Genomic DNA, 27,738 nt, shown 5'->3' with positions numbered 1-27,738 from the left:
ACAGACACCTGTTTGTATCGTTGTGCTTGGACTGAAGATGCAGTTATTCTTGTCATTTTAAATTTCTTTCTAAAATCTGTCTATCAGATTAAAAAAAAAACCACAAAAAACCCAAATAAATGAAGCAATGGTCCTCAAGTCTATGATTTAAAGCTAATGGGCCCAATTATATTGCCTCAACATCTTTTCACTTCCAGCAGCAAAACTGGCTCAGGAATTTGCTTTGAGATTTGAAGATGTCTGGGCACATTGTCAAGTGATTGAAAACAAGGAAGAAGTTGCTAAAACAAGCATTGTCCTGAGTCCTTTGAAATAAGAGGTTCTAGGATTATTATCGAGCAAATAGTCTTAGAAGTAAATCTAGATTTTTTTCATCGTTAATTAAGCCATTGTTAATTAAGCCAATTAATTAACTTTTCTGACATTATGACTATTCTAATGGCCAATTCTAAAACTATCACAATAGTTTCCAGTTGTGTGTTTGCATACTTGTTTGCTGATTTTCCCCCCCATCTACCTCTCTTTCTACTATCTTAATATTCCTATTGCAATTGCAGAAAGTGCTTGCTGTCCTATAGGGAAGTAGGAGGCTAAATGTCAGTAAAATTTCTTAAATTTTGACCTTGGATTAACTAAACTTTTGGCTAACATGCAATAACTTTTTGATTTTGTGGAAAATGATAAACTTTAAGGCACTTGAAATGTTCTGGAAATACTTGTCCTTTCTAGTTAACATAGAATTGTTTGATGGCACAGGAGGGTTCTGCAGAACAAATAGCTGCTTGTCATTGCTAGTTGTGACTTTAGTTTCTCTCGTCTCGTGAAATTTTTGCAGTTACAAGTCAGCAAGCAGTTGTTTGTGTGAGACTGTGTTAGCATCTGGTACCTAAATTTCTGTTTCTCCTGTAGTAAGTTGTGCCACTCCGATCTAGTCTGAAAACTTCTAAATTGGTATGATCTCAGTCTTACTCCTCCCTCTGTTTTTTATTTCCTTTATTTCCCTTTCTAAATCAATAAGCAAATATGTAATTGATTATGTTCTCACACGATTTCTAAATTATACTGTAGGTTTTAGAACTAGGGAACTACAGCATTACGCAGTGCATCAACCAAAAAACCCCATTGCTAGTTTATTGTCCCAACTAAAATACAAATGAGCATAAATGCTGAGAAACAACCCAGACTTTAACTTCAAAAATGCTTTATTAATCTTGTTCCTGAAATAAGGCCTATTTTCAGAGTATAATTTCCCTTTCTGTTCTATTTTACAACTAGCCACTAAAAAGCAGGTTCATGCCCAAAAGCAGTGTTAACAGTGACTGCCTTTCAATGATGATGCAGTAAGTGTGCACAAATGAAGGCAGAGCTCTGAACCAGTTGGTTCCTTCCCCCCCCGGCCCCCCCAACTAAAAGTTTGGGGTTTTTTTCGAGAAGGCACTATAAAAGCTTGGGCCAAACGTATTTATCTCCCGTGTGACACGTCTCAGGTCTAAGTATTTTCCTTCCAGGAGGCTAGCAAAGCCACCGGCTAGCTACCTAAGAGGCCCATCTAAGGTATAGGAAGGGATTCCGGCGTGACAGGGCAGCGCACAGCGGTATGGAAGCGCCGGCGCTCCCACGCCGGCAGCACCACAGCCCGCGTCTGAAGCTCGGCTGCTCTCCGGAAGGGCCGGTTGCCCCGCCGGGCGCAGCGGCCGCTCTCCCGGCAGGGGCCGGCAGCAGGGCGGGCTCGGGCTGGCTGCGCAGGCCCAGCCCCTGCCGTTCCGGCCTCCTCCGATGTGCGCTTCGGTGCCTCTCCGGACAAGACCTAGGTCGCGACACCCGCCCGCGAGGAGCCCGATGCCGCGGTCCCGCGGCCTTTTTCCGTAGCGTTTTGTCCACAGCCTGGAACACGGGGCGAGGGAAGGGGCGGCGGGCCCGGGGCCGCCTCAGGGCGCGGCGAGGCGCGGGAAGGCCCCACGGCGCAGGCGGCGAGATGCTTGGGGTCACAGAGGGCCCCGCGCTGAAGGACCTCTTCCCACGAAGGCCCGCCCTGCCCGTGGGCGGTAAGCGGCGGCGAAGGGCAGAGGGCCCGGCCGGCAACGCCGCGCCATGCTGCCGGCGGAGGCGAACCGGGGCTGTGAAGAGAGCAGCGGGGTAGGCGGCGCAGCCCCGCCCTCCGCGCGCCTACCGCCTGCGGGGCGGGGCCCTTTCAGCCCGGAGCCGCCGCTTCCTCCCCTGCCGGGCTGGCGGCGGCCGTCAGCCGCGCGCTCCGCTCCTGCCGCTGCCTCGGCGCCCTGCGCCTTTAAGGCAAACCGGTCCCGCGTCACGTGTGAGGGGAGTGTAAACAGGAAGCGGCCGGCCGGGAGGTGGGGTGGGTTCGTTGGGGACCGTTTGCGCCGGGTGACTTGCGCCGGGAGCCGCCGCCATGAGCCGCGAGCCGCCGCCGGGGGAGGAAGAGGCGCCGGGAGGAGGAGAAGATGGGAGAGCGAGAGCCGGGGAGGGCGGCTGCTACCTGGCGCTGTGCGCGCGGCCCGTGCACTTCGAGAAGGCCAACCCCGTCAACTGCGTCTTCTTCGACGAGGCCAACAAGCAGGTGGGCACGGCGGCGGCGGGCCCTCCCCGCGGGGGCGGCGGGAGGCCGCGCTCCCCCGTCCTGACGGGCTGCTGGGCGGTGTTTGTCGACCGACGGATGTCGCCTCTGGGCCTCGGCCGGAGTGTGAGGGAGGACCGCTGCCTTATGTCAGTGCCGAGCCCCCAGCCTGCCCTGGTGGGCGTCTGGGGAGAGGGAGCGGCCGGCGGATCCTGGTCGCCCCCTCCGTGCCTCGCATGGCTTTGCAGCCTGGGGTCGCGGCATCGGGCCTGTGGCCTCAGCCTTTCCCGCTGCTGCTCGGTTGCCTCTCCGAGAAGAGGGGTCTGGAGGCTCTCCTGCCTGGGTTTGATTTCCTCCCCTTTCCTCGGCTGCTGAGCATGAGGCTGGTTGTTCCCCTTCTGTGGAAGTGCCACGGTGCGAGGTCTAGCTGCTGGGTGGCTGGCTCGGAACTTGTCATCCTGCTAGAGACGGTAGAATTTTTTTTTCTCAAATGTATCAACATAGATTTATTAGGTTGAATTTCACCTGCCTTTACTCTCACTGCTGGAAGATCTTTCTGGAATTCTTCAGAGTCAGCGCTTTTTCTTTCTATTCCAAATGTCCCAACATTACTGGCAAACTTTTGTCACTTCACTGTTAGCTCCATTTTTTCCCTTTTCAATTCCTAAAGTTCAGTATATTCATAAAAATTAATACTTGTAGCTTGTGGCTCGGACCTGAGTGGATGCTTTGCTTTTCATTTCTTAGCTTTAGTTCTTTTAAGAGTATTTCTCCTTAATATCCCTATGGGCTTCTGAGTGTTCAACTCGGTATAGCTAAAAGATCCACAGCCTGTCATGAGTTTTATATAGATGTGGATACATTGTGCTGTTTAATTCCTGTCACCATTCTGTGACCTCAGCATTCACAGAATTGAAATGTTCAAGCTTTCTTCCCCGTATAAATGGCATGGTTTCCCATGTGTGGCGTGGACATGATCAGTGGCATATTTGGAGAGGGGGGAGTATTTCTGGGATGTGTTTCTTGCTGTTGCACTCTGTTCAGAATTATTGGTGTCCTTTCTCTTTATAAACCATAACCCTTTACTTACATTTTGAGGGCCAGTTGAAATAAGTTTACTTAAACGTGCCTGTCAGGAGACACTATATCACAGTGTGAATATGATATAACTACACAGAAACTGGTTTTTAAGAGCTCACTTGAAAGAAACTTATTTGCAACTGTACATTTAATTCTCCATGTTGTCTTGCTACTCTAAAATTGTTCAATTTCCAGTGTGTCTCTAAATCATTTGTAACCAGCATTTCAATGACAGTTTCCCACGTGAACGGCCTTCTGGGAGATCTGTCCTTGCTATCTTGTCATCTCGCAAAGATTAAGAGAGTGTTTCCTTCATTTTCTATCTACATCAGTCATAAAAGTAGTTTAAGTATTTATTATTCTTGTAACGCTGTGGACTTGCTTGCAGTTTAGCCTTGACACCTGTATTCCTGCATGAGCATACTGCACCAGTAGCATGGCTAATATTACCAAGCAACATAGCTGTTATTCTGAGACCTGATCTGTGTGTCTAGTGCTTCTACATGTACAACAAGTACAAATAAGGCATCTGCCTGACTTTCTTTTTCTAAGCCAGTTAAAGTTTGTACCAGCATGACTTTTTTTTTAATGTTATCTTATTCCAGCTCAACAAGCCGTATATAGCTCTAGCAGGTTTTATACATATATATGTGCAGTTGTGCTAAAATGAATTCTTTAAGTTGTTAGTGTAAGTCAGCTGAAACTTCTTAGGTACATGCAAAACTGCAGATTACTATTAAACTATTCCTATCTAATAACATGTTCTGAGAAGATCAAGCTTCTGGGTCATTGAGTTGCATCTCTTCACAATCCCCAAGCTGATTTCCTTTTTGTTTTAAACAATGCCCTGATGTCTCAGATACTTTTAATAGTACTTGACTTAGGAAAACACGAATATTTAAAAAAAAAAAGAGAGAGAAAAGCTTATACAGACTTTTACCATTTTAACTTGCCCAGTAGTTCAGAATATGCCTACAAGACTGTTACAGTACCATTGGAAACCTGTCAACTCTAAGTAAACTTGGAGCTCCAGAGGGAGGAATTGATTATTTCCTGAATCTCAGTGTGAATTGGCAGATCTGTGTAAGAACAAAAATTGTGTCTAGTAAAAAAATTAAAGGTATGGCTTATAGAAAAGAAAGCATGTTAAGGTTATGATTTTGAATAAGCTACAAACATGTTCAAAACTTTTTAATAGGTTTTTGCTGTTCGATCTGGTGGAGCTACAGGAGTTGTTGTTAAAGGTTTGGAGGATAGAAATCCCATTTCCTTCAGGTAAGGCACCTTCATCATTGTTGTCTTGGGATAGAATTCTGCAGTCTTAAAAGTATGTGGTACTTAGTCCTGACTTATTCTAATTCAGGCATAAAACTTATAAGTAGTTGTTATCATATTTTGATTTTGTTCTTAGGCATAATCTTGCAATTAAGATGTTATGCTTTGCCCTCATGAATTTATAGTCTTCTGGGGAAAAAAAAGTTAGTAGGCTGTGGCTTTTTTTTTAAACAGCAATGTTTTATTAAAACATGCTATATATGTGACAGAGTGTGGAGATTCAAACTTGTGATTCCTACAACAGCAGTGACTTATCCAAGGATGCAGTTTAGCAAGTTAAACAAAATGAAGTAAACTTAAATGTGTAGAGAACCATAATTTCTGAAGTTCATGCCTGTGATTTAAGCACAGTGTTTCCTACATGTAGGTTTCTTACATTCTGTTTAAGTTGTTGTCTTTTATATCTCCGTTTTTTTGTTGAAATGCTTTTTGCAGAATCTAACAACAGTACTTTCAATGAAACTACTTTGTCTTTAGAAAACTATTTTATATATGCCTCTGTTAAGAGCAATGGCTCTCTGTACTCTGCTGTCCATATGTAAGGAAGTACTCTTTTGCTCGAAGGTTGCTTCAGTCCAGACAGGGATGAAACAATTTGTAGCTGAGGTGTCTTTACTGCGATCTGTCAGGTATTACATAGGGCCTGTCCTGAAAGTTGGTATTTTTATTTGACTTTTTAATTTGACTACCCTTGTCGCAAATGCTGAGGGAGCTGAAAATACTCAGTGAACTTCAGGAGGTTCCACAGTTTTCCTGCTTGACTATCTATCTCTCTCTTTGTCTGGGCTTAATAACGTATACTGGAAGTAGAACTACCTTATTCATGCCAATGGTACTGATGCTTGTTTGTAAGAAGACATTTTTTATTTTTTCACATGATGTGAAAGCAGCCTCCCTCTCCCTTTAGCATCAGAAATTCTTCTAGAGGATGTGTCCTAATGGGGAAGCGAGTAGGCTTGGGTCACTTAGCAGTAGTTCTGGAAGTAAAGGAGCTGATTGCAGGATGTTGGTGAGTGTCACAGAACTCCAGACTCACTGGGATGGAACTGAGAAACACAAGTTTGAATAGTTCCACAGTCTTCCAGTTCCACATCGTAGGCCAACAGAGTTGAGCATTTACAGTAACTTCAGGTGCTAATTTGTGCAATCTTAGCCATGTTTCTGTAATGGATGTGTTCAGGACTGAAGAGTGAACTGCCATTATCTTCCAGTCTGAATTTTGAATCCCGTACTTGTCTGGCAACACTCATAAGTTGTATTCAAAAGCATTTGCATTACACATTTTTTTTCCTCTCTCATTGCCTTTTTGAGGGTGTATTACAGAGTTCTGCAATAAGCTATTTTAGATGATATTTCCATAACTTCTTTTTCTTTCTGTATAGGATGGAAGACAAAGGAGAAGTGAAGTGCATCAAGTTTTCCTTGGGGAACAAGATACTGGCTGTGCAGAGAACTTTGAAGAGTGTGGTAAGAAACCTACATCCTGCAGATAGGGAATTGGAGCTGTAAATCTTCTACTTACAGTACCATAGTAGAAGCCTCTGAGACAAAAGTTGAAGAGGTCTGGTGGCTAACAACAGCTGTAGTAAATTCTTCTATCATCCTGCGAGGCTGAATAGGCAACATTGTTGTCTTACTAGTATCATCATTTAAGAAAAAGTGTGGGGGGAGCCAACTCCTATAAAGAATTCCCTGGCAGGGGTGAACTGGAATATAGTAAGTCAAGTTTTTCTTCTATATATGTCATGCAAAATAATTTGATAAACTAATATCTATTCTTTTGTATCTACGTATGTATCTTGTCTGTGCTTCATAATTGCTAACACACTTCATGGGTGTTTTTGCAGGATTTTTTGAATTTTATTCCAGATAGCCCTCAGCTAGAATATACACAGGAATGTAAGGTAAGTTAAGTAAATGTCCAAAGCTTATATGCTTGGGTGAAACTCTAATCTTAGTTACGCTGGTGGCCTCTACTCTGAAAAAACTAATTGTGATGCCTTCCAAAACACTAACATGAAGTAAACGAGATACGTAGGCACTACTATCTATCTGAATTGAGGTAAATGAACAGGTATTAACAATACCATAAAAAAACTTCCTGGTCCAGTCACTTTAATTCTTTCCTAGAAAGGACCAGAAATGCTGTGGAGGCAACAAATGTCAAGGTTTGGGAAGGAGAAGAGACAAAGTGCTGATGATACGGAAACAGTGGACAGTAATTATACTAATGCCAGATATGTTAATGTGGATGTTTTACCCTAATTTCACTGATCAGTGATAGTAAGCTATTACTAGTTTGCATACTATGTTTGGTATTTTTAAACAACCCTTCTAGTTTTTTGATGATTATTTTACAAGAAACAAGTACCATTGTCATTGTTTGGTACTTTCCAACTTTTAACTAACATAATTTACATTTTTGGGCAATAGAATGCTAAAGTAAATTTTTAAACATCTGCTTTGCACAGATCCCTTTATTCCTGTAGACTTCAAAGCTGAAGCATTCTCTGCTTCATTGTTTAGGATTATGTGTTTGAGTAAACCATTCTAGCAAAGCATTTATGGTAGCGTTCTGAGTGAAGTCATGGCAAATATTTCCACTTAGTTCTTAATTTCTGTCAACAGAAGGAACATGTGTTTCATATCAGGAGTTGGTTGAATTGGTAGTATGGTTTGGACCAGAAGAACTTGGTTATTTAGGGCGAAAAGAAAATTTGACTGTGTAATAAACTTGTAAATCTTACATGCTGCCAAAAATTCAGGTCGTACGGTAGTTGTGTTCATACATAGATTTGGAAGTCTTTACAAAAGTAGCTGATGCATGCTGGGTGTCTTGTTGGCCAAAAGTACTAACTCCAGTGACTGGATAACTAAATTGCCTTGGGTCTTGCGTTCTTCATTTAGTAATATTAGCTTATCTGAATAGTTAATTTTTCCAAGTAAAAGAGTGTTTATTTGCTTGTTTGTTAAAAGACAAAGAATGCCAATATTCTAGGATTCTGCTGGACAAGTTCTACAGAAATTGTCTTCATCACAGATCAAGGAATTGAATTCTATCAGGTAATACAAGTAACTCCTGTAGGACAGACATATTTAGAGATTTGAAAATGTAAATTTGTGTCTGTATCTTTTAATTCCTTTCTTCTAGCTCTCTGATTGAGAACGCACAACTAAAAAAAGAAATTCTGCTGTTCTGTTTGCAGACTACAATTATTTTTCTTTGAGAGGAATACTTTTTGGGGCAGGGGGAACTTAATGCTAACAGGTTATTTAGCACAGCTAACAAAGATCCTCTATAAAGGAGTACTGAATTAAGCCTTGAGAACTCCAGATTAATAGATGCTCTTGGCTTGTATGGAAATGAGTATCTAAATCTAATGTGAAATATCACTTCATGCAAAACAAATCAGCATTGGGGAGGATGTGTGCATGCTTAAAATGCAGCGAAGAACAAATAATTGACCGAGACAGTGATACCCTTCTGCAAATTGGCAGCTTCCTCCTACGTTGATCTCATTGTCTGAGTTCCTCTGTGTTACGTGTAATTTCCTTTGTATATGTTTTTGGAGAAATCTAATGAATAAATAGCCCTTTCAGACATTCATGATGAGGGATATTATAAACTTCCTCTAAAGTTGTGCATTTCCCAATAGTTCCAGTCCTGGAGGTAAGACACGGTGTTTCACATAATTACTGTTACTAACAGCTAGTACTAAAGAAAGTAACTGAAAAAGCAGCGTTATTTCCTCCTGATTGAGGGAGAACAATGTATTTGGCACCTAAAAGGATTATGAATGTCAACCCTGGAAGTAAAAGGACTAAATAACTTATCTCAAAAACACACTTATTTTATTTAAGCCCTTAAAATGAAACAAATTAATTTATATACTGTCTTAGTTCTTAAAATAAAAGATTAAGGAAGCTGGGGAGTGAAGGCAGCAAAGATATTGTAATAACTTTTTAATAAAACTTCACTAGTTGTATCAAGCTAGGTGTTTTCTCCATTATGGACAGAACTTTTACCCAGCCCTGGATGATGGGGAAGAGACAGCACCTTTCAGCTCATTCGAATTTGAGGAGGATTTGATGTGTGTTTCCTTAGCTACAGGAAACTGGGGCCTAAGCTGTAATTGTCAGGTGTCTGATTTTTAATTCTAGCACTGTAAATGACCTTACACTTAACTGTTTCTCACTTAACATTCCTAGCTACTGTGTAGTACCATTTATGCTGTTGGAATCCTGATGGTAATATAATGCTAATATCCTGTGTTTCCAGGTATTACCAGAGAAACGAAGTTTAAAACTTCTGAAGAATCAGAGTATTAATGTCAACTGGTACATGTATTGTCCAGAGAGCTCTGTTATTCTTCTGTCGACCACTGTCCTTGGCAATGTCCTGCAGCCATTCTATTTCAAGGTAAAGCGATACATTCCAAACTTTTCATTTTGTGTGCTTCCATTTTTTTAGGCTGCTTCTTCACTCAAATATTCTATTGCTTTTCCTGGATTTCTTCCAAGAGGTGCATGTGTTCACATCCGTATATGACAATAAGCAAAGGACAAGGCAAAAATCTATAAGGCAGTTCCTAGGTGATGGCTTAATTTTAAGTAATTCGCTCTTTCTTGTGTCCTCTTTGGAAGGAGGTGTGTCCAGCTAATGTTGGACGGTTGACCTTGAGAAAGGAAAAAAAAAATTAGTGACCCAACATTTGACAACTTAAATATCTTTCAAGAGATCTTTTTTTCACTTAAGTATATATTATTTACTTTTACTATGGGCATTTGCACTCTGTAGTGCAGTAATAGAGAAAATTAAGGGCTTTTCACTTGTGATTATAACTACAACCTTCCAAATGTGAGTGGATTAATTTGAAAAAGAAAGCAAAAAGGTAGCGCTTAAGAAACAACTATTGTCCCAAGCATGAGAGGGCTTTTTTTACAGTATTTATTTCTCTGAGTGTTCTTCCCTGTGGACAACACTTACTGGGAAAATATTTTTCTTTTTGGCTTGGAAAAAGTGTGTAGTAAAAACTAGAATCTGTTTGAAGTTAATCATGCAGTAAGATGATTTAAAGAATGAGGAAGAGAACTACAGAGTTCGTCTTACTTCTCTCAGAGGATTAGGAGGATTTCTCTGGTAGTCTAAGGGAAGAGATTAAAAAGAAGCTTATTCAAATGGGTTTCCTGATTTGATCTTGTGTAGACTCTGTACTGGATCCTGAAATGATGTTCTCTTAGGTGGCTAGGTGGAACTTACTAGCCTCTCACAGCTTTCTTTTTAAGGACTTAGGTCATGCTTCCCCCTCCTTAACGTTTTGTGTCAAGTTGTAGCTTGAAGCTCGATAATTTTTATTTTGTGTTCAGAAAGTGATCTTTAAAGATTTCCTGAGAAAGGTACTGTACTAAAATAATCTTTGAAAATAGCGCTCTAGCAAAGGATCTATTTCTGTAGTGTTCACACTTCACACTCAAGGAGGAGTTAATGAGGACGGGAAGTGAATTTCAGTAGAAGCTTTGGAAACTCTGAAAATTTGCTTAAATATAAATTCTATAGGAAAAGAGGAAGAGGAGAGAGGAAACCTTGGGCAGGAGCAGGAATATGCTCTGAGTATAAGGCAGATTCTGAAGTTAGCAGGAACAAAAGGAGACTGTGACTGGTAGGAGGTACTGATATTTTCCCCTTCCCAGTAAGCAGTTATTTAAGAGTTGGAGCATATATTTTGCTGGAAAAGAGGAAGAAAGTTAAGAGAACTGCTGTTTGAGATCTCCAGGCCAACTGTAAATGGGATCTGCATACGACTTTGTCTTGACTTAATTAAAATGGAAATATTTTGCTAGCTGAAGCTGATGTTATAAAATCAAGATGATAAAGCTGCTAAAATTATAATACCGGAAGTATGTGTTTAGGATCACAGTAGGAAAAAAGTGTCAAACCCTTTTTTTTCTTTTCGGCTATCACCATTCTTCACCTCATGGGGGTGCTATTGATGCAGCGTTTGATGAAAGGTTACTTGAGACGTTTCTGTTTCAAGTCTTAACAATGGATTTCTTTGGGGTTTTTTGCTGTTTAACAGAGTGGAACAATGTCAAAACTATCAAAATTTGAAATCGAGTTACCTGCAGCACCCAAGTCCTCCAAGCTCAGCCTTTCTGAAAGAGATATTGCTATGGCTACAATGTATGTATCTAATCAAGCCTTTCTTGGGAAAGTATTATAGTTTGGGGATGCTGAGAAAAGAACATTAACATGTTTGAACTTGTTTCTTGTTTTAGCAGCACTACTGCTTAAAAGTGCTTCAGTTACTGCCTTGAACAAAGCATCTGAACAACTCTGTTGGGGCAAGGTGGGGAGGGGAAGCTAACTGAGAAGTCTTACATGAAATTGTTCTCGATTAGTACAGAAATTTTGAGAATGCTTCATTTTTTAACTGATGTGTTGGTAGAGTTGTTCTTAGATGCCTAACTTGCATGAGTATAGGCCATGCATTGTGATTTATCCAGTGCTGTTTTAGTCTTTCACTTCTAATTAATTGATCACTTGACTTAGGTAATCTCACATCTGTTCTTTTAGGATAAAATGTATGGCTCTAACAGACTGGTAGAACTCTTATTTGAAAATAATGCTTTAATCCTGTTGTCCCGTTAGATATGGGCAGCTTTATGTTCTCTATTTGAGGCATCACTCCAGGACTTCCAATAGTACAGGAGCAGAAGTAGTCCTCTATCACTTACCAAGGTAAGAGCAGAATGAAGAACATCAGTGGCAATTCACATGCGTGAAAGACACATCTGCTTTTCTAGTTTAAACAGGCTTACTGACCGGTTCTTCTCATCTCTCTTTCCATAGAGAGGGTTCCTGTAAGAAGACACATATTTTAAAGCTGAACAGAACGGGAAAGTTTGCACTGAATGTTGTGGATAACTTGGTGGTAGTACATCATCAGGATACTGAGGTGTGATTTATTTATATAATGTTGTGCTTTAACTTTTGAAAGTTATGGGCAGATTTTAATAATGACGCCTGTTAGCTCTAGAAAATATTTTTGCATGTGCTTAGCTTTGCCAAAAGCCAGTGTATTTGAGGAACAAAACCATAAGGGTATAAGAGATTCAAAGTTATCCTTTTATCTTGTTGGGCTAACATTTAATCAGGGCTGTTGCTGATGCCTGTTTTTTCATACACTTTTTTTTTTTCTTGTTAGTTTCCTATGACACTCTGCTGCTGCACTGTGTAGGCTTTTAAGGCATTATACGAAGAGGTAGAGTTAAATTGGATACTAAATCATTAATCCTGGGAACTTCTCACATTGCACACATTTGACTAATATGTTTCTATGACACAAACTTAGGCTTCTTTAGTTTGAAGGCCCAGATCTGCAAAAACTTCTATGAACACAAATGATCTTATGCATATGGTAGCATAGGTAAAACTTGCTTGTCTGTAGTCTCAGTAGCAAGGCTTGATGAGGGGTAAAGCTAAAGTGGTACTTTGCTCTTAACTTGTGGAGAGGCTTTGGCTTCTTGTATATCTTCTCTTGGGCAGCTTCAAGAACTGGGGCATGTTTTCTCATTAGGATGATTAGTTGATGTTTCAGTTATAATTTGTGTTAATTCTATACATGAGCATTTAACCCAGAGCACTTATTCTCCAGCATTTTGGTCAAGCTATAAATGTGACTATATAAACACAGAAGACAAAATCAGACTGAATAGGGTGGATACCAATAATTGAAGTCATGTTTCATTAGCACTGAAAGTGAAGCTAATTTCCACTGTGCAAGGCTAAGAACGTGGTCCATACTGCGTAGAAGCGTTAGTGACTCGAGTTCAACAAGACTGAATGGTAGAAGTATGAGGGTATCATAGGAAGATGCAGAATTTTCCTCACAGTTTCTAGCATTCATAACTAAGCTTTGAATTTGACATGAATCTCTTATAAGGAGGTGTATAAGACAGACTGAGAGAGACTTTTTACCAGGGCCTGTAGTGACAGTTCAAGGGGCAATGGTTTTAAACTGAAGGAGGGTAGATTTAGATTGGATATAAGAAAGAAACTATTTACAGTGAGGGTGGTGAGACCCTGGAACAGGTTGCCCAGGGAAGTTGTGGATTGCCCCATCATTGGATGTATTCAAAGTTAGGTTGGACAGGGCTTTGAGCAGCCTGATGCAGTGAAAGATGTCCCTGCCCACAGCACATTCCTTCCAACCCACACCGTTCTATGATTCTAATGGAGAACACAAGATGAAAATGTGAAAAGCAGCCTGAATACATGTAAATGGATGGCAATTCACATTTGTGAATACTAATTTCCTCTTCTCAATTGCAGACTTCAGTTATATTTGACATCAAGCTAAAAGGAGAATTTGATGGGTCTACAACCATCCACCAATTTGTACTTCCACCTCGATCAATACAACCCTATCAAATACCTGTAGCAGGTAGAACTACTATATAATAAATATCCTAACACTGCTATCAAGATTATCTAAATGTAACAGCTGGCATACCAGAGTGCTTCAGTTTTTAGGATGCTGGTTACTAACATTTCTATTATACATATTTAGGAGAGGGTGAGAGGAAGAACAAAGGTAAGAAGGAATTGAGCATAAATTTGTGTTCCAAACTTGTGCCTACTACAGAAGAGTAAGAGTTGCTGTTGCATACTTCCCATAGCACTTTGCTTTTACACTTCAAAGTTTTTTGGTGTTTTGTGGGATTTTTTTTTTTTGCCACAGCTGTAAAAGCTTGTGTATGTACTCAAAAGCACTTCATGCTTTTCTGGCTTAAGTCATGACTATTTAAGTTCCTAAGTCACATAAAGAGGCAGAAAGACAATCCAAGTTTAGAGTCAAGTTTAGGACTAGTTTAGAAGCAATGCTAAGATCAATGTTAGGACTTCAACACTTAGATTCTTCTTCTTGGATTATCTTTCTGTTCTGCTGTCCTAGAAGTGTAGCAGATAATTACCCTCAAGCTGGAAGTAGCTCTAAATAGTCTGAGCATAATTCCACTAGCATATGGCAAAGCAGTGTGGTTCTCTTTATAGAAGAGAAAGATGCTTCTACAGGAATGATTGCACCTTAAAAGCTCTTTAACATCTGAACATTGAAGTCACTAAGACCAAGTATGACTGATAAATGTCCAGGTGGAGGTTTGTATTAAACAAAGGTTAGGATCAGAAAGTACAAACCAGTCTTGCTTTTTAAGAAACTGAAGTGATTATGCATAAATACAGCAAATGGAGTGTATGTATTTAGAATTATAGTACCAGAGATGGAATACTTCTGCATTCATGATTTCACTTGGCTGAAAAACAAAACAATCATATTTTGAAGAACTTGTTTGCCTTCTCACAGTGTCAGATTTTCTTTGTAGATGATCTGGCTACATAAATGGGTATATCTCTCTTTTGCCTGTGTGCTATAGGACTGCTAGCCGTGTTACAATCCATACTTGCCTTTTCAGTGTAAGCTTGTAGTTTGTATTTTGTTAGTGTAGGAGAGCTGCCAGAGTACTGCTGTTCTTTACCTGATGTTAATTTTTCTGCAGGTCCAGCGTCTGTGACAAGTCAGTCTCCTGTTCCATGTAAACTCTGTATCCTTTAAATACCCCACAAGTGCAAGAGTCTTACTGAAGCCTCATTCTATGTACCAAGCACAGATGAAGCTAGCATTTGTTACCTTGACCCATTAAGTGCAGCTTTAGCTGATTATGCATATTTACTTCAAGACAAAATAGTATGCTTCATAAGAGATAGTAATGCTTTCAGAGTGTTATAAATATGGAAATCTAGTATAATACAATACCACATTTCTTGGTCATTTGAGATGCATGTATGAAATTACTGAATGGGTACACCATGAAATTAAGATACAATTCCAAGAATATGGTTCAAGACTTTACAAGAAAAGGTGACAGTAAATGAAAGTATGTTAATGGGATCTGCTTCAGTACGGTAATGTGAAGTCAGTAGTAACAGTTTAGAATCAATGTTAATATGGATGTTAGAACTTTAACATTTAGATTCTTCTTCTTGGATTGTCTTTCAACCTGATATTATCATCAGTGCAAGTGAAGGTAAGTGGGGAGCTGTTTGACTCTACTATACTCAGTGTCAAAGAGGGGCTAGCTTATACCTTCAGTGCACAAAGCAGCTTAAAACAAAGTGACAAAACAGATGTACCAAGTAAGATGACTACTCATGGTAGTGATAAGTGAGGACGACCATATCTTTACTACAACTTTTCAGGAGTAATGCTGCTTTAAAACAAACTTAGGAAGGCAAATAATAATCTAGATGTGTTCTCATTTAAAGGTGGAAAAGTTGGATGTCTAGGCTATACTATATAAGGCAATTCACTTCTTGTTTTACTCCTTCAAATCAAGGTTACCTCTGGAGTCTTCAAGTGAAACTTGAACCTGTAGTTAACCTCTTGCTAGATAAAGGAAAACTAATGGATTTCCTTCTCCAAAGGAAAGAATGCAAAATGGTTATCCTATCTGTATGCTCTCAAAGTAAGTTCATGTGCTTTGTCTGTCTCCTGAAAGTACAATACTGCTTATTCATAAATATACAAGTTAGCTGGGCTGTTCTTAGATTTGAGATCACCTCTGAAGCTAGCTTGGTCCTGTAAGATGTTATTTGCCTAGCCTACCCTCAGTCACCATTCTAAAGGAATTTTTTAACAGCATGAAAGAATTCAACTCCCTCCCACCCCCCCACTTATGACTGAAGGTTTCTTTTTAAGTTTAGAATCAAGTTTAGAGTAGAGATCACATTTTGAAAAAGGCAACATTAAAGCCCCTGGTTATTTCTCCTCATAGTTCTTTTTTCTTTTTATCTTTTCAGTGCTCAGTGAGCCAGAAAGGGGATCACTGTCTGTGATTGCAACTGTTTTTGACAAACTGAATCATGAATATAAGAAGTACTTGGAAGCTGAGCAAAGCTATACTATGGTAAACCATGTTTAGCTACAGCAGCTTACAAAGATAGGATGATGCTATTTGCATTTCAGGTTGCATCATGGTGAAGGCATGCTCTTTTCTACTTAGGAAATTCAGGCCTACCCCAAGGTCCTGACTGCCTCAGGCTCACAGTAGAAGGTCTACTGTGCAAGGTGCACTGTGCACCCCCCTTAGCACTCTGTGGTGGCAGGTGCTGCATAGTTCATCTCCAGCATGACAAGTAACATACCCCAGTGCTTGAAAGCAGAAAGAGGGTAGAAGCTCAAAAAGCAACTTGGAATCCATAACTATCACTCAAAACAGTTTCCAAACCACTGATATACCACTGCACAACATATGCAGCTCTGATGCATCTCAATTACTTCTGTTAAAATATCAAGTTCAAGTACTAACTCACATAGTACAGCCACATGCTAAAAATCCTTCTAAAGCTCAGGGCCTGTGTCAACATAGTAAGTTTGATTAATCTCCTGGTTTTGAAGCATAACAGCAGCTACATTTATATAACTTTTAAAAGCAGTTTTAAATTTAATACTAAGCCCACACAGAAGAGAATGCATCCAGTATAACATGACCACAGATGTAAATTTGCTCAGTAATGAAACATGTTTTGTTATGTTCTCAGTGGAAAACAGTCTCTGTACGGATGAGACTGACTACAACTGTACTACAAGACTACAGTTTTCTTTTAAAAAGGCTTTCTTCTTGTAGGTGGTAGAAGCAGGCCTGAGCAGAAGTAATCCACTCCTGAAACGTCCAGTCCGCACTCAAGCGGTTATTGACCAGTCTGACATGTACACACATGTTTTATCTGTATTCACAGAGAAGAAGGTAAGTTAATTTTAAGTGCTAGTTTGGCAGGAGTCTCAGAGCAGCAAGCTTAAGCTGACTGCTTGAAATAGCCTGCAGAAGGCTTTCTTGTTAGGATTACGGTATTTTGATGCCCATTCTTACAGGGTTGTCATTAACAGGGGAAGCTACACAAGTTCCACCTAACACTTTTTTCTTGTCCAGGAAGCACCTCATAAGTTCACTATAGCAGTCTTGATGGAATACATTCGCTCTCTTAACCAGTTCCAGATTGCAGTTCAGGTAGAGTACTTACATGCCAAGTATATCACCTCACTCTATGAAATGACATGGAGTTTCAGATCAGTCTCAGTCATGTGTTTAAGTCCTATACAACACTACCTTCTAGACTGTAAAAACTAGTATTAAGACGCACCTTTGATAGTCTTCTTCCTGCATTCACAGCACTACTTGTATGAGCTGGTCATCAAAACCCTTGTTCAACACAACTTGTTCTACATGCTCCATCAGTTTCTGCAGTACCATGTGCTCAGTGACTCAAAGCCTTTGGTATGTAAGACAAGGTGCTTCAATAAGCTAGTGATGGAGGTGGGAAGTCTTCAGAATTTTAAGGTTATTTCTACTTTTGCCCTAGGCTTGTCTGTTACTGTCCCTGGAAAGCATTTACCCTCCTGCACACCAGCTCTCTCTGGACATGTTAAAAGTAAGCATTTCAGACTATAGTAACTCCATGTCACATGGGGGTTAGACTTGTCAAACAGCTTACCTGACCAAGCTTGAAGTGACTAGCTAGCATCTTGGTCATGTTAGAAGCATAGTCTTACAGCTGTGATTGACTTCACAGAGACTTTCCACAGCAAATGATGAAATAGTGGAAGTTCTGTTGTCCAAACACCAAGTTTTGGCTGCCTTGAGATTCATCAGGGGTATTGGAGGACACGACAGCATTTCAGCCCGCAAGTTCCTTGACGCAGCAAAACAAGCAGATGACGACATGCTTTTCTATACTATATTCCGATTCTTTGAACAAAGAAATCAGCGGTTACGGGGAAACCCTAGTTTCACACCAGGTAAGCAATAAGCAGTTAGACCAAGATACTCAGTTCTGCAAAACAGAACTAAGACTTGTTTCACTTCCACTCCAGCAGAGTCTGTATTGTTAAGATAAAAACTCTTGGTGCATTCCAGCCTGTATTTTAGACTTACCTTTAAGCATAGTTCCAAAGTTAATTTGTCTTACCCCTTTGTGTACTGCACCCAGGACTAAAGAGACTGAGCCAAACAGGAACTTGCAGATTAAGTAACCTGTTTGGTTTGCAGTTGCTTGCACTGCTTAGTTTAGCAAAGCCATTCACTCCAATTAGTGCTTTCTCCTGAAGCCAGGAACTGGGTCAAGAAGCCTTTGAGTTCAGTTGTCTGTTCCTACAGATTACAAAAATTCAAGGCCTGTTTTATACTACAGTTCCTCTCACTTTAAAAACCAAGCTAAACTGCTTGCACTGGCAGCATGTTCTTAATCACCAGATAGGCTACAGGCACAGAATCCCACTCCAAGATCTTACATCTTGACAGTAAAGAACTCATAGATGTGAATCTGCTGGTTAGATACAGGAACTAGATCAGACATCTGCTTCACCACAAGAATACCTGTCACAGGACTGGAGATACCTCACTGTTCCACTGCTTTAAAATTGTTAAACTCTGTTACTCAAAGGCATTAAAGATAAGAATTAGTACTTATAAATTGAGGTAAGTGAAACTACACAGTCTTGCTTCTCAGTTTCTGAGTTTTAAAGTTAACATTAACTTTTATTTTGACCCCCTTAGGTGAGCACTGTGAAGAACATGTCACCTTCTTCAAACAAGTTTTTGGAGAACAAGCTCTCATGAAGCCCACAACATTCTGAAAGACTCTTCCAGTGAAATGTATAAACTTAATTTATTGCATTTAAGTAGATTTTTGAACTACAAAATTGCTATTTTATAATAAAGTATATACAAGACATTTTGGCAAATAGTACTAAAAATATTACAACTTGTGATGGCTTCCCCCTAAAAATAGAGACAAAGATTGCATTGACCTGCATTTAAAATTAGTGTCAGTGGTTTAGCAGTCCATTCTCATACACATCACCTCAGTTTCATTGACAAAAAAGCTATTCAACTCACAATACAGCTGGTTTAGGTTTCTAGAAGAAAAAGATGCAACCTCTTGAAACCAGAAGTGTTTTAGTAATCTTGTTAACACATCTAGTTTTAGTAATACTGTTACATGAGCCACACGTAGCATTTCCTGAGTTTAAAAGCTATGTCCAAAGCTGCAGCTGATGTCTTCTAGTCGAATCGGTGCAGGAGTCAAGTCAGTGGTGGTTACAGTGTGATAGTCATAGAACATTGCTGCACTTCAGTTCTTGAGAAGAGTTGGGCCTAAGCCACAGTTCATGGAGTCCACTGAACACTGTTAAAAACTAGAAGTAGAGGAGTCTCTCCCGTTCCGTACCTCTGGTCCTCTCTTGTGCAGCACGAGTTTTAGCTTTATTTACTGATGGGCCTGAGCGAGAGAAAATAGAGTTATTCCAGTCTTAACGTTACAGCAGATCTGTCAGTAATCAAGAAGCATGCATGATCTTAGTTGTCTAGGTCCAGCTTAACATTGATGAGACTTCAGAAACATGCTTCTGCTCAGCTGTTAATAGCTGTCAGCAGCAGCAAGGGCAGTAGGCAAATCCCCATCAGTCTTAACCCCCTTAAGTAAGGCTCAGTTAAAGTCTGCTTTTAAGAACTACACCACAGGCATGAATTTCCAAATTCAAGAGGACAGTGTTTGGACCATCCTTACTGCAAAGCAAGATTGCTTCTGCAAATGCAGGTTTGTTGCTTCCACCCACCATCCTGTCCCCAGGTTTAGAGACATTAATTGTGCTGCTGCCTGTTGGGCCACATGAGCCTAGGCAGCCACCTCCATGAAGAACAGCACAGTGCAACCACATGGGGCCGGCTGTGCCCGCTTCAGTTCAGCATGCCTGTAATGGTGAGCTCGCACTGCCACCAGTCAGCCCTTGCATTCCATCACACCAGCTACTTGAGTGACAGAGAGGCACAGTCAAGGCCTGCTTTTTATCCTCGCAGTCCTTCCTATTTAACAGAGGAAAGTGTCCACAGGTAGCTAGCTATTTTTGTTTGAAGTGTGTTTTAGAGCAGACTGTCACATCTCACCTATATAACTAAGCAGAACCGGAAGAAATACTAGTCCATGTGTTGCTCCCAGCAGAACCATAGCTAGATACATCCTGAAGTAGAATATCTTGAAGATTTGAGATTTGGAAAAAGCCAGTACTACAATTCCTCCAAATTTGGTCAGTGTGATACCACTGAAAACCTGTCAATAAAAAAAGTGGTTTTAAGTGGCAAGTAGAGCTTTATGTAATCCATTTGCTTTAAGTATTTAACATTTGCTAAAATTCCTGTGTAATTTGAGGCTCCTATATGCAGTATACCTCCTTACCTGTTAGTCCTTGGAACAAAATCTGAGACCTGCTCAGGAGAAGAGTTCAACTGCTTGGTCCCACTAGAACCGACACCACAGGCCAGGCTCAGTACAATTAAAAGTTTAATCTGTACAGCCACCTAGTTTTAGTTCAACTTTGTCAGGCAGATACAGATGAAAGCCATTACTGAAGTAACTCACATTCCAGTGAAGTTCCTTACCTGGGTCCAGTACGTGTATCACCAGAACAGTCTATTCCAAACCCATCCAGGTTGCTTATCTTAGTTTAAGTAAGATGACAGTACTGCCTGAATACTGAGCCCTGCTTGCATTCCCACAGCTTCAATTGCATCCCATATTCAGAACAACCTTTCCTAGTCACCTCTGAGTATTTGGAAGAGAGAAGCACTTAAGTGTTAATGGGACAATTCAAGGTTAATCCAAACTACTAGTTCAACTAAGGCTTTTAGCTCTGTTCTCTACTACTAGGTAGTAGTAACATCAGACTAAAAATTGAGTCTTGGTCACCCATATTACTACAAGAAGCCCAGGCTGACCTCTAAAGAGCTTTAATCAAGTATTCCAAAAAGAAAAGGCAAGGCCATCCTTATGACTTAAGGATATTGGCATAGTCTGTAAAGTTATAACTTAGCTACTCATTTCCCCCCCTCCCCATACAGTAGATACTTACTGAACTGCCCATGTGAGACAGAGCTTCTTCTGCACGCTCTACTCTACTGCCCTTGGTACTAACAGTGAACGCTCTTGTCACGTGACTACAGAATTCCACAGCAATACCACAACTCTAGAGAGTGAAAAGAAACATACATGAAAATATAATTTAGATGAACATTTTGATGGTAAGGTCTCTACTCGGAACTTTAAACAGCCTAGAGGTTCTAGCAGCTGTGTGCAGTTTGCAGGGTTAAAATGTTGTTGGAAGTTACAAGCTCAGCATTACTCGGTTATTAGAGGCTGTTACAGGTACTGTATGGCATTTTACCACCAGTCATTACTAATGGACAATTAATCTGATTAAACAGGAATCAGAACATGAGATTGTTTTGGAAGACAAAAGTTTCTTGATGTTGAAGAAAGCTGGTTTCAATACAGTACATGCAGTGAACACCACTGAAATCAGTTTACAGGTATTAGCTGCAATAACATTGCTTTAGAGCAACACTGAGTGTACATGCTGATTTGATACCATAATAATTCTGAAGTGTTAAACTCAGCTGTTTAATCTTAAAAACAAGCTGTTTATTGGTTGACCAGCTGGCAAATCTTAGACTTATCTAGCAGGTAGACTTGCATGAACATAAGCCTAGTTGTAACATGGTGCTTTCAAAACTTTCTCAGATCTGCAACAAATCTCTGGAGAGCAAGGTAAGCTAGAGCTCCAGCACTCAGCTATTAGATACTAAATTCTGGAGTGTTTCAGCAAGGCACTTCCTGCGCATCTACAAGAGAGGCCAGAAGGAGGATCTGGGGAACTACAGGGCTGTCAGTCTGACCTCGGTGCCAGGGAAGGTTATGGAGCAGATCTGCTTGAGTGCCATCACACAGCACATACAGGACAACCAGGTGATCAGGCCCAGCCAGCATGGGTTTATGAAAGGCAGGTCCTGCTTGACCAACCTGATCTCCTTCTATGACAAGGTGACCCGCCTAATGGATGAGGGGAAGGCTGTGGATGTTGTCTACCTAGACTTTAGTAAAGCCTTTGACACTGTTCCCACAGCATTCTCCTGGAGAAACTGGCTGCTTGTGGCTTGGACAGGCATATGCTTCTCTGGGTAAAAAAGTGGCTGGATAGCCGGGCCCAAAGAGTGGTGGTGAATGGAGTTAAATCCAGTTGGTGGCCAGTCACAAGTGGTGTTCCCCAGGGCTCAGTGTTGGGGCCAGTTCTGTTTAATATCTTTATCAATCATCTGGATGAGGGGATCGAGTGCACCCTCAGTAAGTTTGCAGATGACACCAAGTTGGGCGGGCAGGAGTTGTTGGTCTGGCTCTATGGAGGGATCTGGACAGGCTGGATCCATGGGCCGAGGCCAATTGTATGAGGTTCAACAAGGCTAAGTGCAAGGTCCTGCACTTAGGTCACAGCAACCCCATGCAATGCTACAGGCTTGGGGAAGAGTGGCTGGAAAGCTGCCCAGTGGAAAAGGACCTGGGGGTGTTGGTCAACAGCCAGCTGAATATGAGCCAGCAGTGTGCCCAGGTGGCCAAGGCAGCCAATAGCATCCTGGCTTGTATCAGAAACAGTGTGGCCAGCAGGACTAGGGAAGTGATCGTCCCTCTGTACTCGGCACTGGTGAGGCCACACCTCGAGTACTGTGTTCAGTTTTGGGCCCCTCACTACAAGAGAGACATGGAGGTGCTGGGGCATGTCCAGAGAAGGGCAAAGCAGCTGGTGAAGGGTCTGGAGCACAAGTCTTATGAGGAGCGGCTGAGGGAACTGGGGCTGTTTAGCCTGGAGAAAAGGAGGCTGAGGGGAGACCTTACTGCTCTCTAAAACTACCTGACAGGAAGTTGTAGAGAGGTGGGTGTTGGTCTCTTCTTGCCCTATCACTTGTTACTTGGGAGAAGAAATGGCCTCAAGTTGTACCAGGGAAGGTTTAGATTGGAGATTAGGAAAAACATCGTCACGGAAAGGGTTGTCAAGTGTTGGAACAGGCTGCCCAGGGAAGTGGTTGGGTCACCATTCCTGGCAGTATTTAAAAGATGTGTAGATGTGGTGCTTAGGGACATGGTGTAGTGGTGGGCTTGGCAGTGCTAGGTTAACAGTTGGACTCGATCTTAAAGGTCCTTTCCAACCTAAAGGATTCTATGATCCATTTATGCAGGAACAACACTGGTGCTAGCATGTCACAGATCTACTCTGTAGAACATAAATACAGCAGAAGCCTTAACACTAACCTACGTATCCTTACCTTAGGCATGAACAACCTCTGCTGATGTGCAACAGCACCTAGCCTATATAGTAGCAATACAACTGTTGCTGCAGAACAGAAGAAAGCACCACCAGATGCAGTACAGCTTACAGTTCAATTGCTGTATTTTATCAGTACTAGGACTAGTTGTCAGAATAAAATCAGTTTTCTACACACCATCTAGATGTATTAAGATAGTTCCACTACTGTTCAACTGCCTGTCAAAGTTTAGTAGAAACTACTACTTGGCATCATGAATATATACAGAAGACACATAGAACTGTTCAAGACTTGGAAACAGAAGCAGAGGGATGTCTTGTTAACTTACCATGACAAGATTTACTAATGAAACTGCATTCAAGCTGATGCCCCAGAGCCACATCAGTCCAAACATGTTGATGATTATCATAGCAATAGTTATTGAAACTATAACAGCAGCCCATACTTCAAAACCAAGCAGCACAGTTGTCACCAAAAATATTGATCCCAAGGAGATGCAGAGGTTAAAGATAGCATCATGCACAATTGTCAAGTATTGTTCATAGAAGACATAAAACACACTGTGGAAAGAACAGAAGTTGTAGTTAGCCATCTTCCTTGTAATGTGCCAATAGATCAGCTCCTGTGCTAAGGATAAAGTGGTTTCTTCCTTCTAGAAGTCACCAAACAGGAACTGGCTTCCTAGCATCAGTGGAATGACTCCTACAGAACACTGGCTGTTATATGAGAGCTCTTCACTAACACTTCAAATAAAGGTTGTATTTGGAAGTCAGGGTAATCCCCACACTTCAATATAAGCAGCTACAGTAGTTGCCAGAAGGTAGTTCCTCAGATTGATTGTGGTATCTGCAGGAACTACTGCAGAGGGTCTGAACTGATTCATTATGCAGTGAGACTATAAGGATGGATAGGATTCTTTGAAGCAAAGAGATTAATATTTCAACTGTACAGATATCAATTCCAATTCAATTTCATTGTGGTACTCTTATACAGAGTCTTTAGTATGTTAATCATGCAAGCATTAGACAAGCAGTACTTGACATCACTGCTGCCTTTGCTTTAAGTTTAAATAACTTAAGGTTGAAGTCAATACATTCACATTACAGCTTGCCACGACCCAGGTCAACACATCTGCTTGTTAGAACTATTAAACCCTACTATGAAAGCTAGGAAGTGCCCAAGCTGAAGCTAGAGCTGCCTTTGTGGTGAAGGACAGGTTTCTTGATTTAAGTTAGTTATCAACCACAGTAAAGAGAAGTTAGTACAGTGGATGCAAGTTGCATTTCTGTGGTTTTACTAGACATTCCAGAGTCTCTATATTACCTCCTGTTAGACAAAACTCAAGTCTCCAAGATGTTATTAACCAGTACCTTTTCTCAGTTCAAGTTGAATATTTGTCACTAAGGCAAGAAAGATTTAAGCATACCTGTAAGGAAACACCCGGTAGTTCTTCTCTTTGATGCCCATGGTTTCAGTTATATTATCTGCTATAACCCGAGCTTTCTTCATAGCATCAATAAAATCAGATGATGTTTTCAGTACAGTATGGTAAGTCATAAAATAAGTAGCTCCAACATCAGAGTTGTTGTTTATAAAGTTGACAGCAGAGTTATATGCAGCATGTCCTCTATGTAAACATAGTAACGTTTTAGATGTCAATGTCACTGAGCACCATTCCAATTTATTAGCTTTTGTAACTTATAATCTTGTTTCTAACAGTTTCCAAAACTGATAAAAGCTTCAGAGCACAATACATTTCAAGATTACACAAGATATACTAGAACAGACTGACTATAGAAGTTGTTTCTCTTTGTACGGGGGAAAGCTGCTGTTCCATTTAGTTGACAATGCATTCATTTGCTTTCCCAGTTTTATTTCAGAAAATACTATAGAACAGGTGAGATGTCAATGTTTGTATGCCTTTTAGAAGGTCATTAGATATCCAACCTTGCAGACATAAAAAAAGTCACACGTCCAGAGCAAGTATCTTTGACACACTGGTCTAAGCAAGATATGTAGAATATGGCTCTTACCCTTTGCCACATTTAGGATTAGGGTTGTCCGATAGGAACATTGGCAAAAATGTCATGAAGTCTTTGCCCTGTGGTCTCTGCTTGCCTTCTTGAGTCAGTGGTCGACAACGAGTGCAGGATGGATCAGTGACTGAAGAAATACAGGAAGAAGGTCAGCTACACGATCAAGTATTCTTTGTCATAACACTAGTAACTTCTGACTTGCAATACTACAGGATACAAGTCCATAAAAAGCATTTTCACTGATGAAATAACTGATCAGCCCTGAAATTCTGTGCAAAATTTGTAGTCCTTTGTTTTTATTTATTACTACTAAGGCAAGGACTACCTGAGAACTCAGTTACTTGTGCACTATCTACATTAGACCTGATGAGAATTATACCAAACTGAAGGATCTGAGCAAAACCAGAGCACTAAGTTTGTGTGCTCTAATGAAACCAGCAGAAGGATCAAAATTTTTTATAACAAGTTATTTTTTGAATAGTCATTACATTGGCTGTCTGGGTAGGCTGTCTTCAACCTGCGACATTCCAGGAGGATGTTTAAGTTCACTCAAACAGCAGTTCAGACAAGTTAGAGGGCAACTCAAGAGGTGCCTGCTCACAGTAAGAAAAGCTATTCACCTGACTCATACCATGATAAAGTGATTTATAAGTTTCACAGCCAAACAAGCTAATCCCTTAGCAGCAAGATGGATGCTAATACCTGAAGCATTGCAAAACTGTCCAGTGGTATTGTAGACTCTGCAACAGGATGACTGTGGCTTCACCCAGTCAAAGTAGTCATCAATCCAGGATGATGGGGCATAGCCTATCCTCGTGCTAATAAAATAACATAACCATCATCAGTAATTTTATGTTTCATTTCAGAACACATCCCTTGATCTCTCCAGTGCTGATTTATTCCATGTCAACACTTTCTGGTCCATGGTACTTAGCTCTCCATATAGTCCCCTACTCCAGTACCCCATCCAAGAGCCAGTCTTGCTCGTAACACTGCAGCTAGCAAATAGCAGGAGCTTCTTCCCTGCATTGAAGTTCCACCGCCAAACTCAGCTTTCCATTCCCCTGTCTACTCTATGCCCCATGCTATTCCAGATATTGTTGCCTTAGTTTTCAAGCAAGGCTTCTCCTTCAGTTAGGCTGAAGTAAAACCACTGAACTACAGTGGAAGGAATCAGGAAGAGACTTTCTTCAGTTGTTAGCAACTGAACTCCAGATACAATTCCTGCTTAGCCTTGCTAGGCTAGGCTAGTTTATCCACCAAGTTTAGAAGCTGAGCATGCAAGTCATTTTCCAGGAAAGCTTAACTGTACTGAGAGGATGTCATCAGTTCTTCTTCCTACAATACCCAGATTCCTTGAAGGATCAAGCCCCTTTTCCAAACACAAGTACATGAATATATCCCACCAGTCCAGACAGGTTTTATCCTCATTCTAGGAGATTGCCAGAGCTTCTTCCCTTCCCTGCCCGCGCCCACCCCCCCCCCGCCCCCAGCATAAAGCAAGTACAATAGAGTGTCACTTGTACGATCAACAGCTGAGCCTGAACTAAATTAAAAGGACACACTGGTCAGCTACAGTGACTATGCAGAGAAAAAACATGAAATACTTACTAGCTACCAATTTCTGCAGCATTGAAGACTTGCTGGACAAGAGAATCATTATTACATCCCATTCCACCACACACCATGTTCTGCCCTTCCAAAGAGGTGTAGTTGTGCCCTTCTTCTAGGACGAAGTAGACAGGAGGACCTGCATGCAGGTACTTGCTGAGCTGGCTGAAGTAATCCATTACATAGGAGTCCTTAAAGTGAAAGTTTTTAGTTACTATTACATAATGGTGAGGCAGCACAAGATATCAAGGTTTCAATTCAGCCACAAATTGCTGAAGAGCGATATGATCTTAAGACTTACATCTGGCATTGAGAGAGACTGATCCAGTCCAATCTCTATATTGTGCATAACTGCTGTACTGAATGACAGAACGCCCACAAACACTGCTATCTGCAAAAAAGCAGATTCATGGAAGTGAGAACTGTGGAGAAACAACAAGCAATAGAAGTAATTTACCAAGTTAATAGCACCCATGCAAAGAGGCTTTAGTTTAAGTATGCTACCCAGGCTTAGTACAACAGTGGCAATAAAACCTAACTACTCAAGTTCCCTTTGGAGCCATAAGGGAAAATTTATACTTAGAAGGCAGCAGTGAAAGATAATGCCAAACACTTTCTGTAAATAAGCACAGTAACATCAAACTGAATCACAGATTCAGCAACACCACTCTAGATTAACGCAGTGTAGGAGCCAACATGTGCTAACTTTTGACATACGCCTAGAGTGATGTGATTGTCAGTAATGCAACTCTTAAATCCGGGCCTTGGACAATCCAAGGTCAAGCCCCTTATTTACTAGAAATACTCTTGCAGTTACAAAAGCTTATTCCAATACTAATGCTGAAAGCAAAAATCCTACAAGCTTTGTTTGTTTCATTGTGTTGAAGATTCTTCTTCAGTATG

General features: G+C 40.9%; 2 protein-coding genes across 2 annotated transcripts in view; one reads left to right on the top strand and one right to left on the bottom strand.

Annotated features, from left to right (window-relative positions):
* The first annotated feature begins 1,592 nt into the window (after window positions 1-1,592).
* On the top strand, window positions 1,593-18,829 carry RMC1 (regulator of MON1-CCZ1). Its single transcript, XM_072852626.1, has 20 exons — window positions 1,593-2,575; window positions 4,851-4,927; window positions 6,370-6,454; window positions 6,835-6,891; window positions 7,964-8,050; window positions 9,267-9,407; window positions 11,065-11,168; window positions 11,637-11,726; window positions 11,838-11,943; window positions 13,320-13,431; window positions 14,543-14,587; window positions 15,017-15,070; window positions 15,380-15,508; window positions 15,843-15,949; window positions 16,670-16,789; window positions 16,973-17,050; window positions 17,213-17,317; window positions 17,403-17,471; window positions 17,613-17,838; window positions 18,596-18,829. The coding sequence occupies exons 1-20, from the start codon at window positions 2,408-2,410 to the stop codon at window positions 18,673-18,675; spliced, it is 2,040 nt and encodes a 679-aa protein (XP_072708727.1). The 5' UTR covers window positions 1,593-2,407; the 3' UTR covers window positions 18,676-18,829.
* NPC1 (NPC intracellular cholesterol transporter 1) overlaps window positions 18,557-27,738 on the bottom strand; it is a 29,657-nt gene continuing 20,475 nt past the window's right edge. The window contains exons 17-25 of the mRNA XM_072852625.1: window positions 27,137-27,226; window positions 26,836-27,026; window positions 25,927-26,042; window positions 25,222-25,351; window positions 24,615-24,815; window positions 23,517-23,748; window positions 20,947-21,060; window positions 19,985-20,147; window positions 18,557-19,319 (exon numbers count right to left, since the gene is read on the bottom strand). Of these exons, the coding sequence (XP_072708726.1) occupies window positions 19,237-19,319; window positions 19,985-20,147; window positions 20,947-21,060; window positions 23,517-23,748; window positions 24,615-24,815; window positions 25,222-25,351; window positions 25,927-26,042; window positions 26,836-27,026; window positions 27,137-27,226 (1,320 nt within the window). The 3' untranslated portion in view covers window positions 18,557-19,236. The remainder of the gene's footprint in view (window positions 19,320-19,984; window positions 20,148-20,946; window positions 21,061-23,516; window positions 23,749-24,614; window positions 24,816-25,221; window positions 25,352-25,926; window positions 26,043-26,835; window positions 27,027-27,136; window positions 27,227-27,738) is intronic.

This window comes from Ciconia boyciana, chromosome 2 (genome assembly GCF_034638445.1).
Source record: "Ciconia boyciana chromosome 2, ASM3463844v1, whole genome shotgun sequence".
NCBI lineage: Eukaryota > Metazoa > Chordata > Aves > Ciconiiformes > Ciconiidae > Ciconia > Ciconia boyciana.
The sequence above is the reverse complement of the archived record's forward strand: the minus strand, read 5'-3'. Positions and strand labels throughout refer to the sequence as shown.